The 16,784-nt window shown below is 33.4% G+C and overlaps 5 protein-coding genes across 5 annotated transcripts; 1 reads left to right on the forward strand and 4 right to left on the reverse strand.

Moving 5' to 3' along the window:
- Position 1: 1 nt before the first annotated feature.
- On the reverse strand, positions 2-4,530 carry Papss (3'-phosphoadenosine 5'-phosphosulfate synthase). The gene is made up of 6 exons (XM_076831231.1): positions 4,166-4,530; positions 2,785-3,588; positions 1,570-2,004; positions 1,269-1,478; positions 899-1,181; positions 2-411 (listed from the first exon to the last, which is right to left on the reverse strand). The coding sequence occupies exons 1-6, from the start codon at positions 4,208-4,210 to the stop codon at positions 317-319; spliced, it is 1,872 nt and encodes a 623-aa protein (XP_076687346.1). The 5' UTR covers positions 4,211-4,530; the 3' UTR covers positions 2-316.
- A 1,092-nt stretch (positions 4,531-5,622) lies between these two features.
- Positions 5,623-6,830, reverse strand: LOC143378732 (uncharacterized). Its single transcript, XM_076830657.1, has 2 exons — positions 6,528-6,830; positions 5,623-6,316 (listed from the first exon to the last, which is right to left on the reverse strand). Exons 1-2 carry the CDS (start codon positions 6,683-6,685, stop codon positions 5,917-5,919), a joined length of 558 nt encoding a protein of 185 aa, XP_076686772.1. The 5' UTR covers positions 6,686-6,830; the 3' UTR covers positions 5,623-5,916.
- Positions 6,831-6,945: 115 nt separating this feature from the next.
- Positions 6,946-7,713, reverse strand: LOC143378733 (nuclear nucleic acid-binding protein C1D). Its single transcript, XM_076830658.1, has 2 exons — positions 7,446-7,713; positions 6,946-7,332 (listed from the first exon to the last, which is right to left on the reverse strand). The coding sequence occupies exons 1-2, from the start codon at positions 7,657-7,659 to the stop codon at positions 7,112-7,114; spliced, it is 435 nt and encodes a 144-aa protein (XP_076686773.1). The 5' UTR covers positions 7,660-7,713; the 3' UTR covers positions 6,946-7,111.
- Positions 7,714-8,928: 1,215 nt separating this feature from the next.
- Positions 8,929-15,247, forward strand: LOC143366415 (coiled-coil domain-containing protein 6). The gene is made up of 6 exons (XM_076807489.1): positions 8,929-9,374; positions 11,004-11,544; positions 11,837-11,972; positions 12,039-12,166; positions 12,565-12,659; positions 13,155-15,247. Exons 1-6 carry the CDS (start codon positions 9,153-9,155, stop codon positions 13,305-13,307), a joined length of 1,275 nt encoding a protein of 424 aa, XP_076663604.1. The 5' UTR covers positions 8,929-9,152; the 3' UTR covers positions 13,308-15,247.
- Positions 15,248-15,358: 111 nt separating this feature from the next.
- On the reverse strand, positions 15,359-16,724 carry LOC143366416 (guided entry of tail-anchored proteins factor 1). Its single transcript, XM_076807490.1, has 4 exons — positions 16,476-16,724; positions 16,240-16,405; positions 15,765-15,832; positions 15,359-15,687 (listed from the first exon to the last, which is right to left on the reverse strand). Exons 1-4 carry the CDS (start codon positions 16,542-16,544, stop codon positions 15,496-15,498), a joined length of 495 nt encoding a protein of 164 aa, XP_076663605.1. The 5' UTR covers positions 16,545-16,724; the 3' UTR covers positions 15,359-15,495.
- Positions 16,725-16,784: the final 60 nt, after the last annotated feature.

The raw sequence follows: 16,784 nt of genomic DNA on the forward strand, positions 1-16,784 counted from the left end.
ATATGCCGTAATGAATCATATATTCGTATAAAATGTACATACAGATTTTGTATTTATATAAAATAAAATAACGTATATATCCTGGAATAATTGTAAATAGACACCATTCTATTTAATACAGAGATAAATACTGTGATTGCTGTGCTGTACAAGAGAAATGTACAAATATACAAATGTATAGCAATACTAAAATTGCATAAGTTTCAAATGTTCTAGTATTCATTATCCTACAACAGTTATAAAACTAAATGCATCCTGCTGAATGTTCTGTTAATTCAGAGTGCTTAATAATCTCAAATATTTTTACAATAATTCTCTATTTTTCTAGACTTTGATAGTACTGTGCCAGAACAAGCCATGCTTTGGGTGACATAAAACCATCAGGTGGATTTTCACCTGCCCTCGCTAAGCCTGTAAAAGAGCATCGCAAATATTTTCAACATTAAAATCTCTTTCAAAGAAATTGAACACTCCTGCTTCATTAATGGATAAACCATTGCATGTGTTGTTTAAATTCAATAATATTTGTTTAGTACATTTACGCATGCAAGAAGTCACTTGAGGCTGGAACCTAAAGTATTTTAATTCGAAGAATTTCAATATCCAAAGATAACGCAAGAACAGTTTGCTTCAAAAGTGAGCACCTAACTTTTCCAAAGCAACAGATTTTAAGATTTCGAAGTTACTCAAGTTTGGTTAAACAATTGTAATTTCTCTATCTCAAACATGGAGGCTGAACATACTGAAATGAATTTGAATGCTGTAATCGTATATGTAGAAAAAGAGATACACGTCGCAAAGTTCCATTTAAAAAATAGAAACCGTTTGATCAATAAGCAGACAGAGTTTTGTGTATCCGTGTATTTGTGTTTATAGTTAAAGTTTATCTTATACATACCACGCATTTTTGTTCCCGATATGAATTGAAAGTCTTCTTTTCTCTTCGCGTCGAAGAAGGACATTTTTTTATACTTTTTATCATACGCCGCAACTTTAAATGGTATGATTTCTAGGCTTTGTAATCCTCGAGCAACTGAAAGCACTCGAGCTCCATGGGTGGGATCATAAAGATTTCCATCAGGAACTATAGTTTTGTTAGGATGCGGTATGCCAGCAGGGTCCCGCCCAACAATATAAAAGTTAGCACCCGCATTCATCCTAGCCTTCGCATGCCATTGCACCTAATAATGAGCGGAACGTAGAGTACTATGTAAATCTGTTATTACACAAAGTATTTAATTCATAGACATGAATACATTAATGTTTACCTCGACCGGTCCAGCGTACATCATTGGGCTTGGAAAAATTGCTAGTAACGTAGAACCGGCATCTAGTACACCTTCGTTGAGTATAGCCTCGTGTTGAAGAATTCTTGTATGCAAAGGTACATCATCGTCTTTCGTCCAACCACCGAGAGGATGTAAAAGCAATATAGGATTCTTAAATCCTCTTTCCTCTAATAAACGCTTCTTTGTGTCCTACAAATGGGAAGCAAAAACTACCAAAGCTACAAATAGAAAGTCAAAGCGGAAGTAAAGTCGTGATTGAAAAGTTTTCGAATGAACATACTTGCATTAGCAATGCATGACCGTTATGTATAGGATTTCTAAGTTGAAATGCGAATACTGCGTCAGCTTTCATCTTTTTACATTTTGCTCTAATTTCATTTGGTGTCAGCCTATACTTATCCAGGCCATCGTGCCATCTAATTCTTTTAAGGACTTCTATATCGCCGCCTACTAACCAATCTCCAGATTCATAAATCATCTTTACATACGGGTGGCCCAAGTTGTTAGTACCAAACTGCCATCCACATCTTTCTTCTTTTCTGTGAGAATAAAATTCTGGCCTACGTAATATCGCAAGAGCTTTACTTTTGTATTTCAATGTAAAGGCTGAAAGCCCGTCCAAACGCTCCTTGTCCTCTGTGCTGATCGCAAGAACTATTGGAACGGACTGATTAACTTCTTTGTCTCCTTCAAGAAGACACCTTAAATGCTGAGTCTGAAAATATAAGTATTTTACGTTTAAGGGGTCATTCTGTTAATCACGCCGCAAAATTCGGCAACATTCAGGCTTTTTTTTCTCAGTGAATACAATGAATAAGAATGCCAAACTTTTTTTCATTTATTAAGCTACTTGTAATGTATACGGAACAATTTTTTAAATACACTTTTAATTGTGTTTTTTCAATGTTATCTGGAGTTCAAAATCGCGCCTTTGCAAAGAAGTACCTCTCTGACGGGAGTGATTTAAGCTCACAGACTCATCTGAAACAAAAAAACCAAGCTGATTCTTAATCATTATAAGTACCGCTATCGCAGGTGCCAGAATTAGCCACATAAGTCAAAATTTAACAAAATTGCGCGCATTCAAACTTCAAGCTTCGAAATTTTCCATTCTTACTTGAAGTTTGAATGCGCGCAATTTTGTTAAATTTTGACTTACGTGGCTAATTCTGGCACCTGTGATAGCGGTACTCATAATGATTAAGAATCAGCTTGGTTTTTTTGTTTCAGATGAGTCTGTGAGCAGAAATCAGGCGCGATTTTGAACTCCAGATAATATTGAAAAACCACAATTAAAAGTGTATTTAAACAATTGTTCCGTATACATTATAAGTAGATTAATAAATGAAAAAAAAGTGTGACATTGTTATTCATTGTATTCACTGAGAAAAAAAACCCTGAATATTGCCGAATTTTGCGGCGTGATTACCAGAATGACCCCTTAATAATGTTTTTATACATTATTTTATGGTTTACACATCTATCTTCTACGCACCTGAAGATATTCATCTTCTCTCATAAAACCTGTGAGGGGTGCAGCCCAACCTTCTGCTAAAATCTGGAGCCACTGTACGTCTATCTCATTAATTTCTAAACACTGAAGAGAAGCCGCCTCCGTTTTGCCAGAAGACACTCGTGACTCTGGAACGAACAACTCCCGTATTGGTATCGTGGGTTTTTCCAGCACCGGTATAATACACTGTTTCTCCAGAAGATCGATAACCGTTGCGCCTGATTCTTCTGGAGTACAGTTTTCCGTGGTTACCACTAAATCGGGATTCACTGGTCTTTCATACATTTGATCTATTCCAGTGAAACCCTTGATGGCTCCTTGACGCGCTTTCTTATATAATCCTTTCGTGTCCCTAGCCTCGCATACATTAAGAGGTGTATCGACAAAGACCTCGAAAAACGGCAGATCCGACATTTTATGAATCTGCCTTGCCATTTGCCTGTCTTCCTCGAACGGCGATACAAAGCTACACAAACAGATTTGCCCGCTGTCGGCGAATAATTTTGCTACTTCGGCGACTCTTCTTATATTTTCTTTCCTATCCTCTTTACTGAAACCAAGGTTGCAGTTTAAGCCGCTCCTTACGTTATCTCCATCGAGGCCGTAAGCGGCGATTCCATGATTAACTAAAATAGCTTCGACTTGAAAAGCTATAGAAGTTTTCCCTGCACCGGACAGACCCGTTAACCAAACGGTGCATCCTCGAAAGCCTCTTACACTTCCTACTGCCTGTCCACGCTTAGCTCTTGATACATGGTGTGCTTGCTCCGATACATTGCTGCACGTCTAAAAAAAGTTCAACAGAAACAGATGTTATAAAAGTATTATGATATTTGAAGATTGATTACGATCGTAAAGAAATATTTCTTATTTACGAAGTAATAGAAACTTGATACGATGAGTTAATCCCATTGATAAAGGCATGAGATAATTTATTTTTTGCAGTAATGCGAGTTAAAATATCTTTCTCTACAAATCCCGTAGCCTATGTATATTATCTTATAACGAATATCGCAAATAAAGTTAAAAAGTATTTAATATATCGAACATGGACACAAAGTTTGTGTCCTATTCTACTTGAAATGATAAAATAATCATGATATTTATATTCTCTTATGCGTATATACATTATTTCATTAATAAATTTAAAGTGAAATATAAAACTGAGTTTCCGAGTGAAAGTGAAATAAGAATTCAAATGTGTAATATACCTATATTCGCACTAACTATATCGTTCTATACACAGTGCACGAGCCAGCATTAACACTTCTGTCATTGTAATTTGAAATATTTAAGTTAGTCGAATATTTACGCAAGATTATCTAAAAGACCTTTATATTAAGTGTCTTTCGACAATACGTACCGTCATTATCCGTTTATTTGGAATTTCAAGAATTTCGTTTGACATAACTGTACTATATCTTCCACTTTGTGTATTCCAACTTGTATGTACGTGGCAATCGGCCGAGTATGATCAAAATCCGATATATCAAGAGCTTAATAAAACAATAACTGATTTTCAAGCGTCAGAAAACATGTCCCGAATGTGTCGTGATAATTACGCGCTTTCGAACGGTCGTCATTAATAAGAAATATTTAAAATGATGATAATAAATGTGTCGCGTGTGACAGACACCAAGGACAGTACGCAAGTGTACGTAGATTCAAGCCAGTTGCGGCCATGCGGCTACGAACGGCTACGATTGCTGACGATTGCTACGAACTCAGAACTACCGAAGCATGCAGAATTTGCAGAAGCATGCACTAACGGTACTGAACGGTACTACCGGGTACTACGAACCGACTCTAGACGCTAGCGCTTCTACTGATGAAACATCAGTTATCAGTTGATACGTTTTAAAGTTTAATGACCCCGTATAATATACAGGTCAGGAGGCCTTTGACTTATAAGTTTTTTGACTCGCATTTATGGACATTTATGGATAGAAGATAGAACCGAGCACGCGGTTTATTTAGATCATGAAATTGATATATGTAACGTGTCAAACTTTTTCACATTTTTAAATTCATGAATTGACGTTAATATCTTTAGTAGAAATAGATTTTACTCTTAAGGAAATTTTAACTTTTGAAATATTTCATTCAAAGTACTTTATTACACGTTTTGCGATCAGTATCTATACCCTTACTTATTTCGATGTATCTTTCTGATATTCAAAAAACCCGTTTGTAGATTGAAGTAAGTTGTATACATGCCTAAAATTTCATCAAAATCGGTTAACGCTGCTCTGAGCTAGAAACTCTTAAAGATCGCAGAATAAGGTAAAAAATCGCTGATTTCGGGAATTTCGCGATTCTCGACCTTATTCTGCAATCTTTAAGCGTTTATAGGTCAAAGCAACGTTAAGTAACCGATTTTGATGAATTTTTAGGCACGTATACAACTTACTTTAATCTACAATTACAGACATTTACTATTTTTTTTGCTATTCCGACCAATTGCATTTTTTTTCAAAACGACGAAACACGTCACTTAGCAAATTAATCCTTCTAGTTTCTAAAAAAAATCATGTCGTTTGGACCATTTCTAAAAAAGTTATGCGATTTTAAAAGTTGTAAACATACTTTCGTCTGCCACTATATATGTATTAAGGCAGACTTATTGTTTACTTAAAAATGTCTCAAAATTGTTATGCATCTGTAAAGCCATGTAAAATACATAATTACATATGATTGGTATCCCTTTTGTGTAATTTCAGTTAATGTATTATTATTATATGTGAAAGAAAATTCGCAGATTCTCAATTACAAAGGTGAATGTTTATAAAGCATATTCAATTCGCTTTTGTGTTTCTGCGATTAATTTAATTTATTTATATATCTTTAATACATTGAAAATGTTGAAGTAGCTAAATATAATTTTTCATAAATTCTTAATTTCTAATGATGACATAAAATAAATACTGTTACTCGTGTTTTACTAAAATTAAATTAGTAACGATATACACTCTACGTAACCGTAGATTATTTTTTGCATAAATAATAAAATATTACATGTTGATGTTAAAAAACTCATGAAAATAAAAGGAAACGATTTCAACATGACTTACGAATAAAATAAGAATGAAATATAAATTGCGAGAATGCAGATCATTATAAGTTCTTTGTTATAACACTGTATTTTCTACTATTAAAAGTATCATCTACTGTATGTTCTACATACATATGTGAAGTATCCGGATCATTTGGAAAATAATATACCTGTGTGTTAAGATTCAATACCACTTTTGGCTTACATTTCATAGTTATTGAATACATTGGTTCGCCAATAGATCCAAAAATATCATCTATGTAACCCAGAAGGGTGTATTTTCCTACAGAGCTTCGGTCATTCGTACAATTTAAGAACAAAGGAGTTCCAAAATACAAGAGAATGTCCGATGAAAATGGTTTCACTAAAACTACATTAAGCGTTTCAATAATGCTGCTAATATTTCCTGCAAGATGTTCTCTTTCAGTTTGTATCCTCAATTCTTTGAAGCATTCATCCATCCTAGAAAAGAGTACATATATCAGGAAATGGTGCATTATATATCCAAGATTAATCTTGTAAGACCGCAGTTGCAAACAAACACATAACATGTACCGTTATCGCGATACGTTGATTATTATGAAATAAAAACTAAAAGTAATGCGAAACATATCCTTAAATAAAGGGAAGACTTAAGTCATTACATTATAGATTAAATATTATTGTAACTTACTGATCCACTGGTTTAACACCACATCCTGCTTTTGGAGGCAACGTACAGTCAGATACAGTACAACAAATACCTTTGTTTCTGTTATAATCTTTGGCATTTTGAACAAATTTAAAGGATTCATTTCTCTTTGGCGCGATGCTTTGATACTTGGTTTCCATTATTTAGTTCGCAGAAAGGAATATTTTGTACAAATAGATTCTTATCACAGAAATTAGGAATGTATTTCTTATCTGCTTCACTTTGATGACAATTCGTGTTTTAAGACACCTTGTACTCACCCAAGGTTACGAAGCGAAAGTAAACAAACAGAAAAAATGGTCAAGTACACAAATATTATCCCGCATACACAAGGCTGCCTAGAAGAATCATACAACGGTAATGTATACGTTTGAGAGTATAAATAGAAAATACAAGAAAATACACAAAACAATATTTTACACTTTATTAATTTGTGTTTCAACATTTGATGTATTATAATAACAGCGACACTGAATATATATCTTTTCGCAGATATTTATATTTATACACACGCAGGTGCATATTCGCATATGCAAGTTCTTCAAAGATCTAACATACTATTTGAATCAAGATTCAGTAGGGTTACGTTCATTTTTATCTTTACTGTTTTTAGATCCTTGCTTGTTGTTTTTTATTTCCCACAATCCATTTCTAACAAATCTTTTTGCAGCATCTTTATTTAAACGTGGCATCAGAGTGTTTCTGTCCTCGATCTGTTTCGAACGTACCATGGACTTCTTCAGGCGATCGTTTTCTGATTTTATTCTATGTTTGGTTGGGTCAATTCCTAATCGGATAAACGTAAAATATAAGAGAAACACGTATTACTTTGTCATATTTAATAACATTGTTCAGATATTATCGATACTATTTCTCGTTCTTTATTTTACAAGGTCTTACCTTCTGCCCTCAAGTACATCCAAAACATACTGTTCAAACTGTACGACATCAATAAATCATATTTAATTTTATCCGCATTTGAAAGTTTCTCGTATACGTCCAAATCTGTAGCAAATTTAATTGTATCTTCGATTCTCACTGTAGCATCACGAAATTGTTTAATTTTTGCAATGAGATCAGGGTCATGTGAAAGTTCCTCAAAATCCATATCCATGTTTACTCCGGTTTACTCTACAAATGTCTGCGACTGGCTACAAATTATCCCAGGGATCGGCAGGCTTAAGCTACGCTGATGGAGAGGGAAACACCTACAGGAGCGGTGGTAATGTGTGCGTGAACCGACGCCAGCGCCAAGCCAGCCAAATGGCGCCAACGCGAACCGACACCACGGCCAACCAGCGTCACCGGGAAATATGTTGGCGACGCTGGTTGGCCGCGACGTCGGTTAGTCTCCAATCGTGGCGTCTCATATATATATATAATATGTAACAGTTTTCCTGTTCCCATGGTTTATAATATTTTTGATTATAACGTACTTTTTGTTTTTTCTTTGGTGTTTCTTTGTGTAAAATGTCTAAATCACTACCTGTATCCATTTTTTAAGTTTAAAATACGGTTTAAAAATCCTACTGCAGAGTGCTGAATTTCTCGTTCTATTTTAATAATGGCTGTACACTAGGCGCCAGAATCGGCTTCTCTTCGGAAATTTGGCAACGTTGCATGTCGGGTCCCTATTACCGAATTCACTTTAAAAATACAAAAAAGTTTCAAAAGTGCTCATTTTTGCTATTTTTTCATAAAGTTTGAACCTTTCATGATATAATAAACACTTTACATAAGTGCAAATCATGATAATTATCAATTTATTTACTTCTGTAAAGTACGTGTTCCTTAGTTTCCGGTAAGGATGTAGGTAAATCCATCGAAATCTTCAAATGCATTTTTGAAAGTCTTTTTACTACGTTTTAATTGTTTAAAAATGCAACTTCCTCGTTTGTAACACATACATTAATAGTTTAACTTAATTAAAAAAATTCTTTCCGTATTTATTTATGCGAGTTTTTTTGTACGGCTTCTTTGAGTATAAAGGTACGGTAATTGGGACATCTACTCCCCAGATAGCACACGTCGTCTATAAGACGTCTTAAAGACGGCTTATAGAGACGTGTGCTATCTGGACCTGTGTAGAGTACCCTAAGGGCGGTATATTCAGTCGTTGCTTATTCTTAAGCAAATGCTTAAGCATGCGGCATCCTCTACTAACCTAGGAGCTAGTAAAGGATGCCGAATGCTTAAGCATTTGGTTAAGAATAAGTAGCGACTGAAAATACGGCCCGTTCGTATTTACACGTAACGTAAATTACGTGGTCTTCTAGGGACTTACCCATCACTGGATAAAAGCTGACAAATGAGAAGCCTCCTGAATTCTAGGGAATTGCGGTTCTGAAATATACGTTTGAAATAGACACCTTGTTCTCGCGTAAATCATGGACAATCAAACAGCTGATTTGTTCTGTGTGAAGCACATGTTGGTGCGGCAGTATGCTATGATATTATGGTTTTTTCTCACGAAGTAATGAGATTCTAACGATAAAATAGATACTCGCGTGTCGAAAGGAAAGACACATTGTCCAATCTGGTCTGGGCGTGCGATGAAAAAGGAAGAATAGCCAGTTCTTTTTTAAAAGAGACTCTTGTGTAAGAAAAATGGCTGACCGTGATAGCGCATCCGAAAGCGATTCAAGCTCAATCGACGGAGGGCCAATAATGATGCCGCCGTCCCCTGTAACCAGGGAGCAACTTCAGAAAAGGATCGAGTCGTTGCAACAGCACAATCGTGTTCTCAAAGTTGAACTGGAAACGTATAAATTGAGGGTGAAGGCGTTGCAAGAAGAGAACCGTGGACTTCGTCAAGCCTCTGTCATTATAGTGAGTTGCTTGTATAGTTGTATATTTCTACCAAATTCATAAAATATCGATATAGGTATTCATCGATCGTATATTCGATTTTACACCCGGCATTTCGATGTTCTTATATTCTCAGGCTTATATTATATTCTTATAATCTCGTTTTCATGAAATCATAAAATATTGTTCAGTGTAACAAAGATGATTTTGACATAGACCTCTGTTATTATTTAGCTGTAGTACAGTTCTTAGTATCGGATCTTTTTAGAATTTAATATTCAACAATTTTATACCTTCCCTATAAAAGTAAAAACTTATCATGATTCAATCATGTTCAAGATGTAAGGTGTTCGTGCTATTAGTACCCAATGTCTTAATTTTTTCAGTAACAGCTATATTCGGAATGTATGAAATAAAGTTTTCGATGTACTTTACAAGAGCTACGGGCGTCAGTTAAATTCTTTCAATATGCAACAGATTTTGATTAATAAAGACAGTCCTGTTTTGTTTTTATGTAATGTGAAAGTGGTTGGAAAGGCAAGTTTAACAACAGAAAACACAAGAATGTCCAAGACGTGCAAGGTCAAAAATGAGGGAACAGCTTGAAAATTGTTGAGATACGAAACATTTAGAAAGTAGGGCAAGAGTAATATTTGCATTGATATCTTGGGCAGCATTATTAGAAAACACTAATAGTGTAATGGAAGGAGTTAAAACTATTTTTCGAAGTGAAAATCGTAGTTTGAACACCGTATATATATATTTAGTGTTTTCTAGTATGGATAGCAGTAGTTCAGTATTATGTTTTTTCCTTCTGACCTTGCATAATTGATAATACTCCCATGTCCTGTGGCTTTAAACACATCTTGAGATCTTCTTTCATATGGTATAAAAAAGATACAGCATCCCGTTTAAAAAAGTAGTCAATTCTGTTGAGCAAATTCTAAAAGAAATTTAGCAGATTAATGTGTAATTAAAATTCCTTGTGAAAGTCACATAGGTATAAGAAAAGAATTTGGTATTTATAACATGGACATCTTGTACGAAATATGAATCAGTAAAATGTGAGCCAAATTGAGTTAATCAATACAGAAGATATTACATAGTGTATCATGCTGTATGAAAAACGGGTTTACTTTACATTCTTTTAAATATTCTCTTCTGATAATTTTGAATTGCAAAATAATTACTTGCCCCCAGCTTAAACATTCTAAACAATTTGGCAATTCACCTCAATGTAATTTTTTCAAATGTTTGCAACATTGAAATTACTGCATAAAACTTCTATAATAATGAATACACAATTTCTTGAAATCAGTTTGACAGTATTTAAATTAGTAAAACAATCGATGTATATAATTATTGTTTATACAAGAAATAATATAGTAATGTATATTAAATAATATGCTTCTAAAATATTTCTTGTAAATTGTTCTAAAATCCTTCTTGTCCAGTTAATACAGTAATATAATAAGTTCACCTGTAGTTTCCATAGTTTATTTAGTTATACAAATGTTGATTAGTAAAATTGAATTATTGCATAATTTTATTCATAGGCAAAGAGATTCTTAATTTTTGTTGCGTAGAATTATACGTATAATATTTTTATGCTTTTAATAATTCATGTATTCCGATTATATTACATTGCAGCAAGCTAAAGCTGAGCAAGAAGAAGAATTTATAAGTAACACGTTATTGAAGAAAATTCAGGCACTTAAGAAAGAAAAAGAGACATTAGCGCATCACTATGAGCAAGAAGAAGAATGCTTAACAAATGATTTGTCAAGAAAGTTGAATCAATTGCGCCAAGAGAAATGTCGACTGGAGCAAACTTTGGAACAAGAACAAGAGTGTCTTGTGAATAAATTGATGAGGAAGATCGAGAAACTTGAGGCAGAAACACTTGCGAAACAAAGTAATTTAGAACAGCTGCGAAGAGAAAAGGTCGAGCTAGAAAATACGCTTGAGCAGGAACAAGAAGCATTAGTAAATAAATTATGGAAAAGAATGGACAAGTTGGAGGCAGAGAAAAGAATGCTTCAGATAAAATTAGACCAACCTATATCAGATCCTACATCGCCGAGAGAAATTAATAATGGCGATACTGCTACTAGTCTAAGTAAACATATTCAAACTTTAAGAAGCGAAGTGGCCAGACTAAGACATACGCTGCTCATCTCGCAACAAGAACGTAAGAATTTTTCACAGCTTTTAAAACATTAATAAATTACAGATGTAAGGCTATTTTTAAGGTTTTCAATAATGTATCGTGTATTTGTCCATTTTTATAAATAGAGACTCGTTCATGATAAAGGGTTCTCGTAAAAATCGTAGTTTAGTACGTGTATTACGTTTTAAGTACTACAAAACTTTTAATTTGACTCTAATGATTACTGTGATTAAAAATTGTTGAGTACACATACATATATGTATTCGTGCATGTATGTATGCATGTATCTATGTATGTATACTATTCACATTAGATACGGAGAAGATGCAACGATACGTAAATGAAGAAAAACAAATTCGTGAAGAAAATTTGAGACTTCAAAGAAAGTTACAATTAGAAGTAGAGCGTCGTGAAGCTTTATGTAGACATCTTTCGGAATCAGAATCCAGGTAAGTAACTGTTTTATATAAGATGTAAAGCTATTTGTTTGATTTCAAATTTCATTTATTTATTAGTTTGGAAATGGAAGAAGAACGGCACTATAATGAGATTGTGATGTCTGGTGGGAATATAAGAAATCGTACTGTTTCCAGCCCTGTGCCGTATAATCCTTCGCCTAGTTCCTCTAGACCGTTAAGTCCAGGTAATCATTGTTTTTATCAAACATTTTATGCCCTATATCTTACGATACTTTCCGGGGGGGTTCTCGAACCGAAATAATCTTGAAATAGTTACAAGTGAAAAAGGTTCTGGCCTATATCGGTTTCGGCAATGCAGTAAACTCTCGGAACCGATATATAACTGTTATGGAGCCGATCAAATTTGGGTTCCTTATAACAGTTATTCAGAATATCGGTTCTTCATAACTGTTTCAGTCAGGACCGAAATATAACAGTTTGAAAGAGTTATTTTCGGAACCGTTTCAACCTCTGATACTTTCCCTTTTCATATAGTATTTCTTATTCATTCTCATTCTCCACGTGCTATGCGTTATTTTTAAACACTCCATTAGTAGATATTAATTATACCGCGTATTAATAGGTTCATCAACCAGAGAAGGATTTAATACAAACCGATGTTACGCTTGTGGTCAACCCACTGCAATTCCATTCGCAAGTTCATCACCTCCTTCCACGGTAAATTGCATTTTACTACACTTAACTTCTTTAGTGTATTATAAATACTTAATGTCTTACAAGATTGGACGAAGTTATGTAAATTTGAGAACTAAAATTTTCTACGCTTCATGTTTTCAAGATTTTTGGGCAGTGTTGGGCATTAATTACATAAAAAAATATTTAAATAACCGATCAAATAAAAGTTAGTTTAACTTTAGATTATTTGACGAATAAAGTTCATTTTTTTTATTCGACGAGAATTTATTCGACACACGACGAATATATTTTTTTTAACTTTTACTCGTGATTCGAATTTTTATTTAAATAAAATTTCTGTTCATCTCTGCTTTTATGCTCCTAGCTGTTGCAGTTAAAATGGTTAATTACACGGCTTATGTTTGATATCTTTAACAGTTTTAATTGCATAATACTCTACTTAGAGTATTTAGAAGCACGTCTTGTAAAACATTTCCAGATCCTGTCAGTTTCTAATATTTTGCAAAATCTAACCAGGGTCACGTGGTAACTTCATCCAATAGACGCACATCAGACAGATTTGTTAAACCTGCAATCCCGCCGACTATCGTAAGTCCAGGTGGTCCACCAATGGCTAATACGTCTACAAACACAACTGGCGGATCACCAATGGATATTGCTAAAACATAAGTCAGTTGAACTTCTCTAATAACAAATATTTCATCATATATTCATATAAAACACTTCTTTTGTTAATGCATTTGTACTATGTGATTGTATAACATACACGAGAGTTATTTAAAAGCAAATTTCACATTCTGATACTTTAATCGTTTTACATTCGTAGTACAGTGCATATACATTGGCTACAAAGTATTCGTAAAACTGAATATACTATAAATTGTTCTGTACTTCGTATCGAGTCGCTTAAATATTTCTCATAGTAACATGATGCAAAGCAGTATTTATAAAACAAACAAAAAGAAAATACTAAATATACACTTATAGAATTTTCATCTGCTTTAAAATTGCCTAACAGAATAAAGATTGAGGGAAGGGAGAGATTTCATTAAAATCTCGCTCTTCTAATTTCCTTTAAGTTTCACTATTATTGCCGCATTTTCTTTTTGGCGTCTGATAGTGTGAAGAGAAAAAGTATATTGTCTAATTTAAGTACTTAGGTGGTAAGAAAGAACATTTCTATAATAGTTACTATGTAACTTATTTACATTTAAACACATTTCTTTCGCTTTAATATTAATCTTTGTGACGTGACTACTGTACGGTGGCGTAATGCAAAGAATGATGATAGTTTTCTACGCGTTGAATTATTACAGTTATATATTAGTAATATTTATAACGAAACTAGAAGAGCGAGAGTATACTTAAAAGGAAAAGAATAATATGCCTTCGATATAAATTATGCGATTATGGCTAAAAACAATACCTAACGATTAGCAAAAAGGATAGGAACATCGCTACTAATTTCTTACGAGATATTCTTCGCCGTTTCAATATTTTTAAATGCTATTAATTTAATATTTTGTATACAATCACATAACTTGACTATTTTACATATAAGCATTCTTATGCTATGTTTTGAGTTCGATATAACTAACGCTATTGAAGTTAACATCTACATGACATTGTTGCATTTACTTGCTGATATACTAAGGACTTGGGAAAGGTAGCTGTATTAATGGTTCTTTTATTTTATTTTCTCATAGACCTTTCAAGTATTTTTCTTGTCACTGTGTTAACAGTGTTATAAATGTCAACTATGTGACCTCGATTTATAAACGATGTCTATTTCATTCGGTCTATTAAGTATGCTATCATATGACGTGTACAGTGCTCGATTAATTTTTAAAGAAGGATAATCCTACTGGTGTCCGATATCATAGGTGAAAAATTAAATCAATAGGTATTTCGCTGTTCTGTAACATATGTCATGTATAGAATATTTTTGGTTGATATTTATATGAATGTGATAAACTAAAGCATAACGATCCTGTGCTATATTTTATAATAATTTCAACATTATTATTCGCTATTGGTGCTCAAAACTTGATTAAACTCGCGAGATTTTTTCATCTGTTATTTAAAGCATGTTATATACGAAATTTCTGTTCGTTATTCAGCAATAAAGTGAAATATTGGTAGTCCAGCTTTTTAGTTTAAATGAAGATAAAAAGAAGAAATTCAGCCTTCGCGTACATTATAGAATTTCCTATAATACAATTTATATATGTAATATTTGGATATCGTATGTGTTGCAACGTCAAATTTATAAGATCGATAATAAAATGGCAAACTGATATAACGGAAACGCTAAATTAAACGGTAAGATAAATAGATTTAACTAAGGTGGTTAAATTAAACAACAGAAATTATCAATTTTCTTTTTAAGCTTTATGAAATAGATGTTTCATGGATACTCTACGCATTAATAAAACATTGTTTGCTACGTTATATAGGGCAATATAGATGTATCAATTGTCGTATGTAAAGAAGTTTTGTTAAAACATAAAATTATCACTTATCAACAATTATATGCAGATATATTTCACTATTATGTATTATGTACTTTACTTAAGCTTTTATGAAATACAGTCACTTTTTTGCTATTATATTTGTAAAATTTATTATCCTTATTTGAAATAACCAGGTAATTTAAGATACCTTAATAAATACAATATATACAGGGAGTACCACAGAGGTGTAGTTATTTGCACAGTGTATTAAAAAAGAAGGGAAAGTCTTTTATATACATGTTTAACAATATTTTCATTCGTACGCCGACACTTTAACGTCGAATGCTTGTCGCAGAGATCTTTATTTTGCAGCTCGTAAAGAATGTAGTCCTGCATCCTCACCATTATGTTGTATTAACTTTTTTACACATGGACATGACTAATCTGGCGATCACAAACCATACGACTAAGGAAATCGAATCTTCATGGTAACACGGCCAACTTAGTAAATTTTGTAGCGGCCATAATGTGCCTCTTGGTAGAACTATTACAGGTTTATTACGGTGTAGAAATAATAAAACCACCATGAACAAACCCTGAAAGATGTGTAATAATTGAATCGTTACTCTTGGTAATATTAATTACTTTAAAATGGGTGATCAATGATACCTACATTTAATATATGAAAACCACCGGTCACAAACACCTGAACCTTCAATCTGGAAGACAATCGTTCATTTGCTAAAAAGTAAGTATTACATTATGATGAAATAATCTAACGGACAAATTTTCTATAAAAACCAAAGTAATGCATGCATAAAAATTTGAACAATTTAGTTGTTTTCATTTTTCTTTAGTTATAAATCTTTTATATTTAATGATCTGGGTGCTGCCCATACTTGTGAACACAGTAAATAATTATTAACAGCGAATTTGGTAATTCGCACTGACTCTGAACTGGTGCCAAAAAATGACTTGGATTCGTTGATTCTTATAGAGCTATCTTCCTTTCTATCAGAAACAACCAATCCAAGTCCACCAGTGCAGAGTCAGTGCAAGGTACTAAATTCTTTTAATCGCACCTATGACATTTTTATGTAAATTTGAAAATCTATTAATCTGACTCTGTGTGTCACTATATGCTTTACCTTTTTCTTTTAAAGTGCCTTCTAGCTTATTGTATTTACGTTGAAGTTTTGCATACTTTGCAAACTCATCGACTATGGATATTCCAATCATTTCCTGTTTCAGGTTAAACAGCTCGCTTCGCAATTCCATAGTATGTTTTGTGGCTGTGTACAAACGAGACGTAATCTGTGACAGAGATGGCAATTTGAAAGGAACACAGAGTAAACCTTTAATGTATCAAGATCATGATACTTACATATTCAATTAAAATTGGCACAACATATCCTAAGACACAACTTACAGTCGATACTACGAGTAAATTCATTTTATATCTCCCGCAAGCTAGTGCTCACATTTCACAATTTTATGTAATAATATTGAAAATAATATGGTAAGCAAATATGTTAGTCTTTAAACGTTACTTGAGAAAACAATTTAAAGGTTATGATATGTCAAGTCATTGACGCCAACAGAGCCATATACGAGAAGATGTGTAACAGATAGCTAACGTAGGGTCTGTTCCGTTTCGCGCATTGAGCGCATGAAATTAGTGGCACCGTATTGG

This window comes from Andrena cerasifolii, chromosome 2 (genome assembly GCF_050908995.1).
Source record: "Andrena cerasifolii isolate SP2316 chromosome 2, iyAndCera1_principal, whole genome shotgun sequence".
Lineage (NCBI taxonomy): Eukaryota > Metazoa > Arthropoda > Insecta > Hymenoptera > Andrenidae > Andrena > Andrena cerasifolii.

Excerpts from the sequence above, each read along its gene's own strand:
- Papss (XM_076831231.1), bottom strand. The coding sequence starts at position 4,210 with ATGTCAAACGAAATTCTTGAAATTCCAAATAAACGGATAATGACG. Across the intron at positions 1,479-1,569 it reads GTCATGCATTGCTAATGCAA|GACACAAAGAAGCGTTTATT; the intron begins GTATGTTCATTC and ends TCCCATTTGTAG. Across the intron at positions 412-898 it reads ATCGGGAACAAAAATGCGTG|GCTTAGCGAGGGCAGGTGAA; the intron begins GTATGTATAAGA and ends GCTCTTTTACAG.
- LOC143378732 (XM_076830657.1), bottom strand. The coding sequence starts at position 6,685 with ATGGAAACCAAGTATCAAAGCATCGCGCCAAAGAGAAATGAATCCTTT. Across the intron at positions 6,317-6,527 it reads GGTGTTAAACCAGTGGATCA|GATGGATGAATGCTTCAAAG; the intron begins GTAAGTTACAAT and ends ACTCTTTTCTAG.
- LOC143378733 (XM_076830658.1), bottom strand. The coding sequence starts at position 7,659 with ATGGATATGGATTTTGAGGAACTTTCACATGACCCTGATCTCATTGCA. Across the intron at positions 7,333-7,445 it reads GATGTACTTGAGGGCAGAAG|GAATTGACCCAACCAAACAT; the intron begins GTAAGACCTTGT and ends TTATCCGATTAG.
- LOC143366415 (XM_076807489.1), top strand. The coding sequence starts at position 9,153 with ATGGCTGACCGTGATAGCGCATCCGAAAGCGATTCAAGCTCAATCGAC. Across the intron at positions 9,375-11,003 it reads GTCAAGCCTCTGTCATTATA|CAAGCTAAAGCTGAGCAAGA; the intron begins GTGAGTTGCTTG and ends ATTACATTGCAG. Across the intron at positions 11,545-11,836 it reads GCTCATCTCGCAACAAGAAC|ATACGGAGAAGATGCAACGA; the intron begins GTAAGAATTTTT and ends TATTCACATTAG.
- LOC143366416 (XM_076807490.1), bottom strand. The coding sequence starts at position 16,544 with ATGAATTTACTCGTAGTATCGACTGTAAGTTGTGTCTTAGGATATGTT. Across the intron at positions 15,833-16,239 it reads AGGCACTTTAAAAGAAAAAG|CAAATGAACGATTGTCTTCC; the intron begins GTAAAGCATATA and ends CTTACTTTTTAG. Across the intron at positions 15,688-15,764 it reads GTGGTTTTCATATATTAAAT|GGTTTGTTCATGGTGGTTTT; the intron begins GTAGGTATCATT and ends CACATCTTTCAG.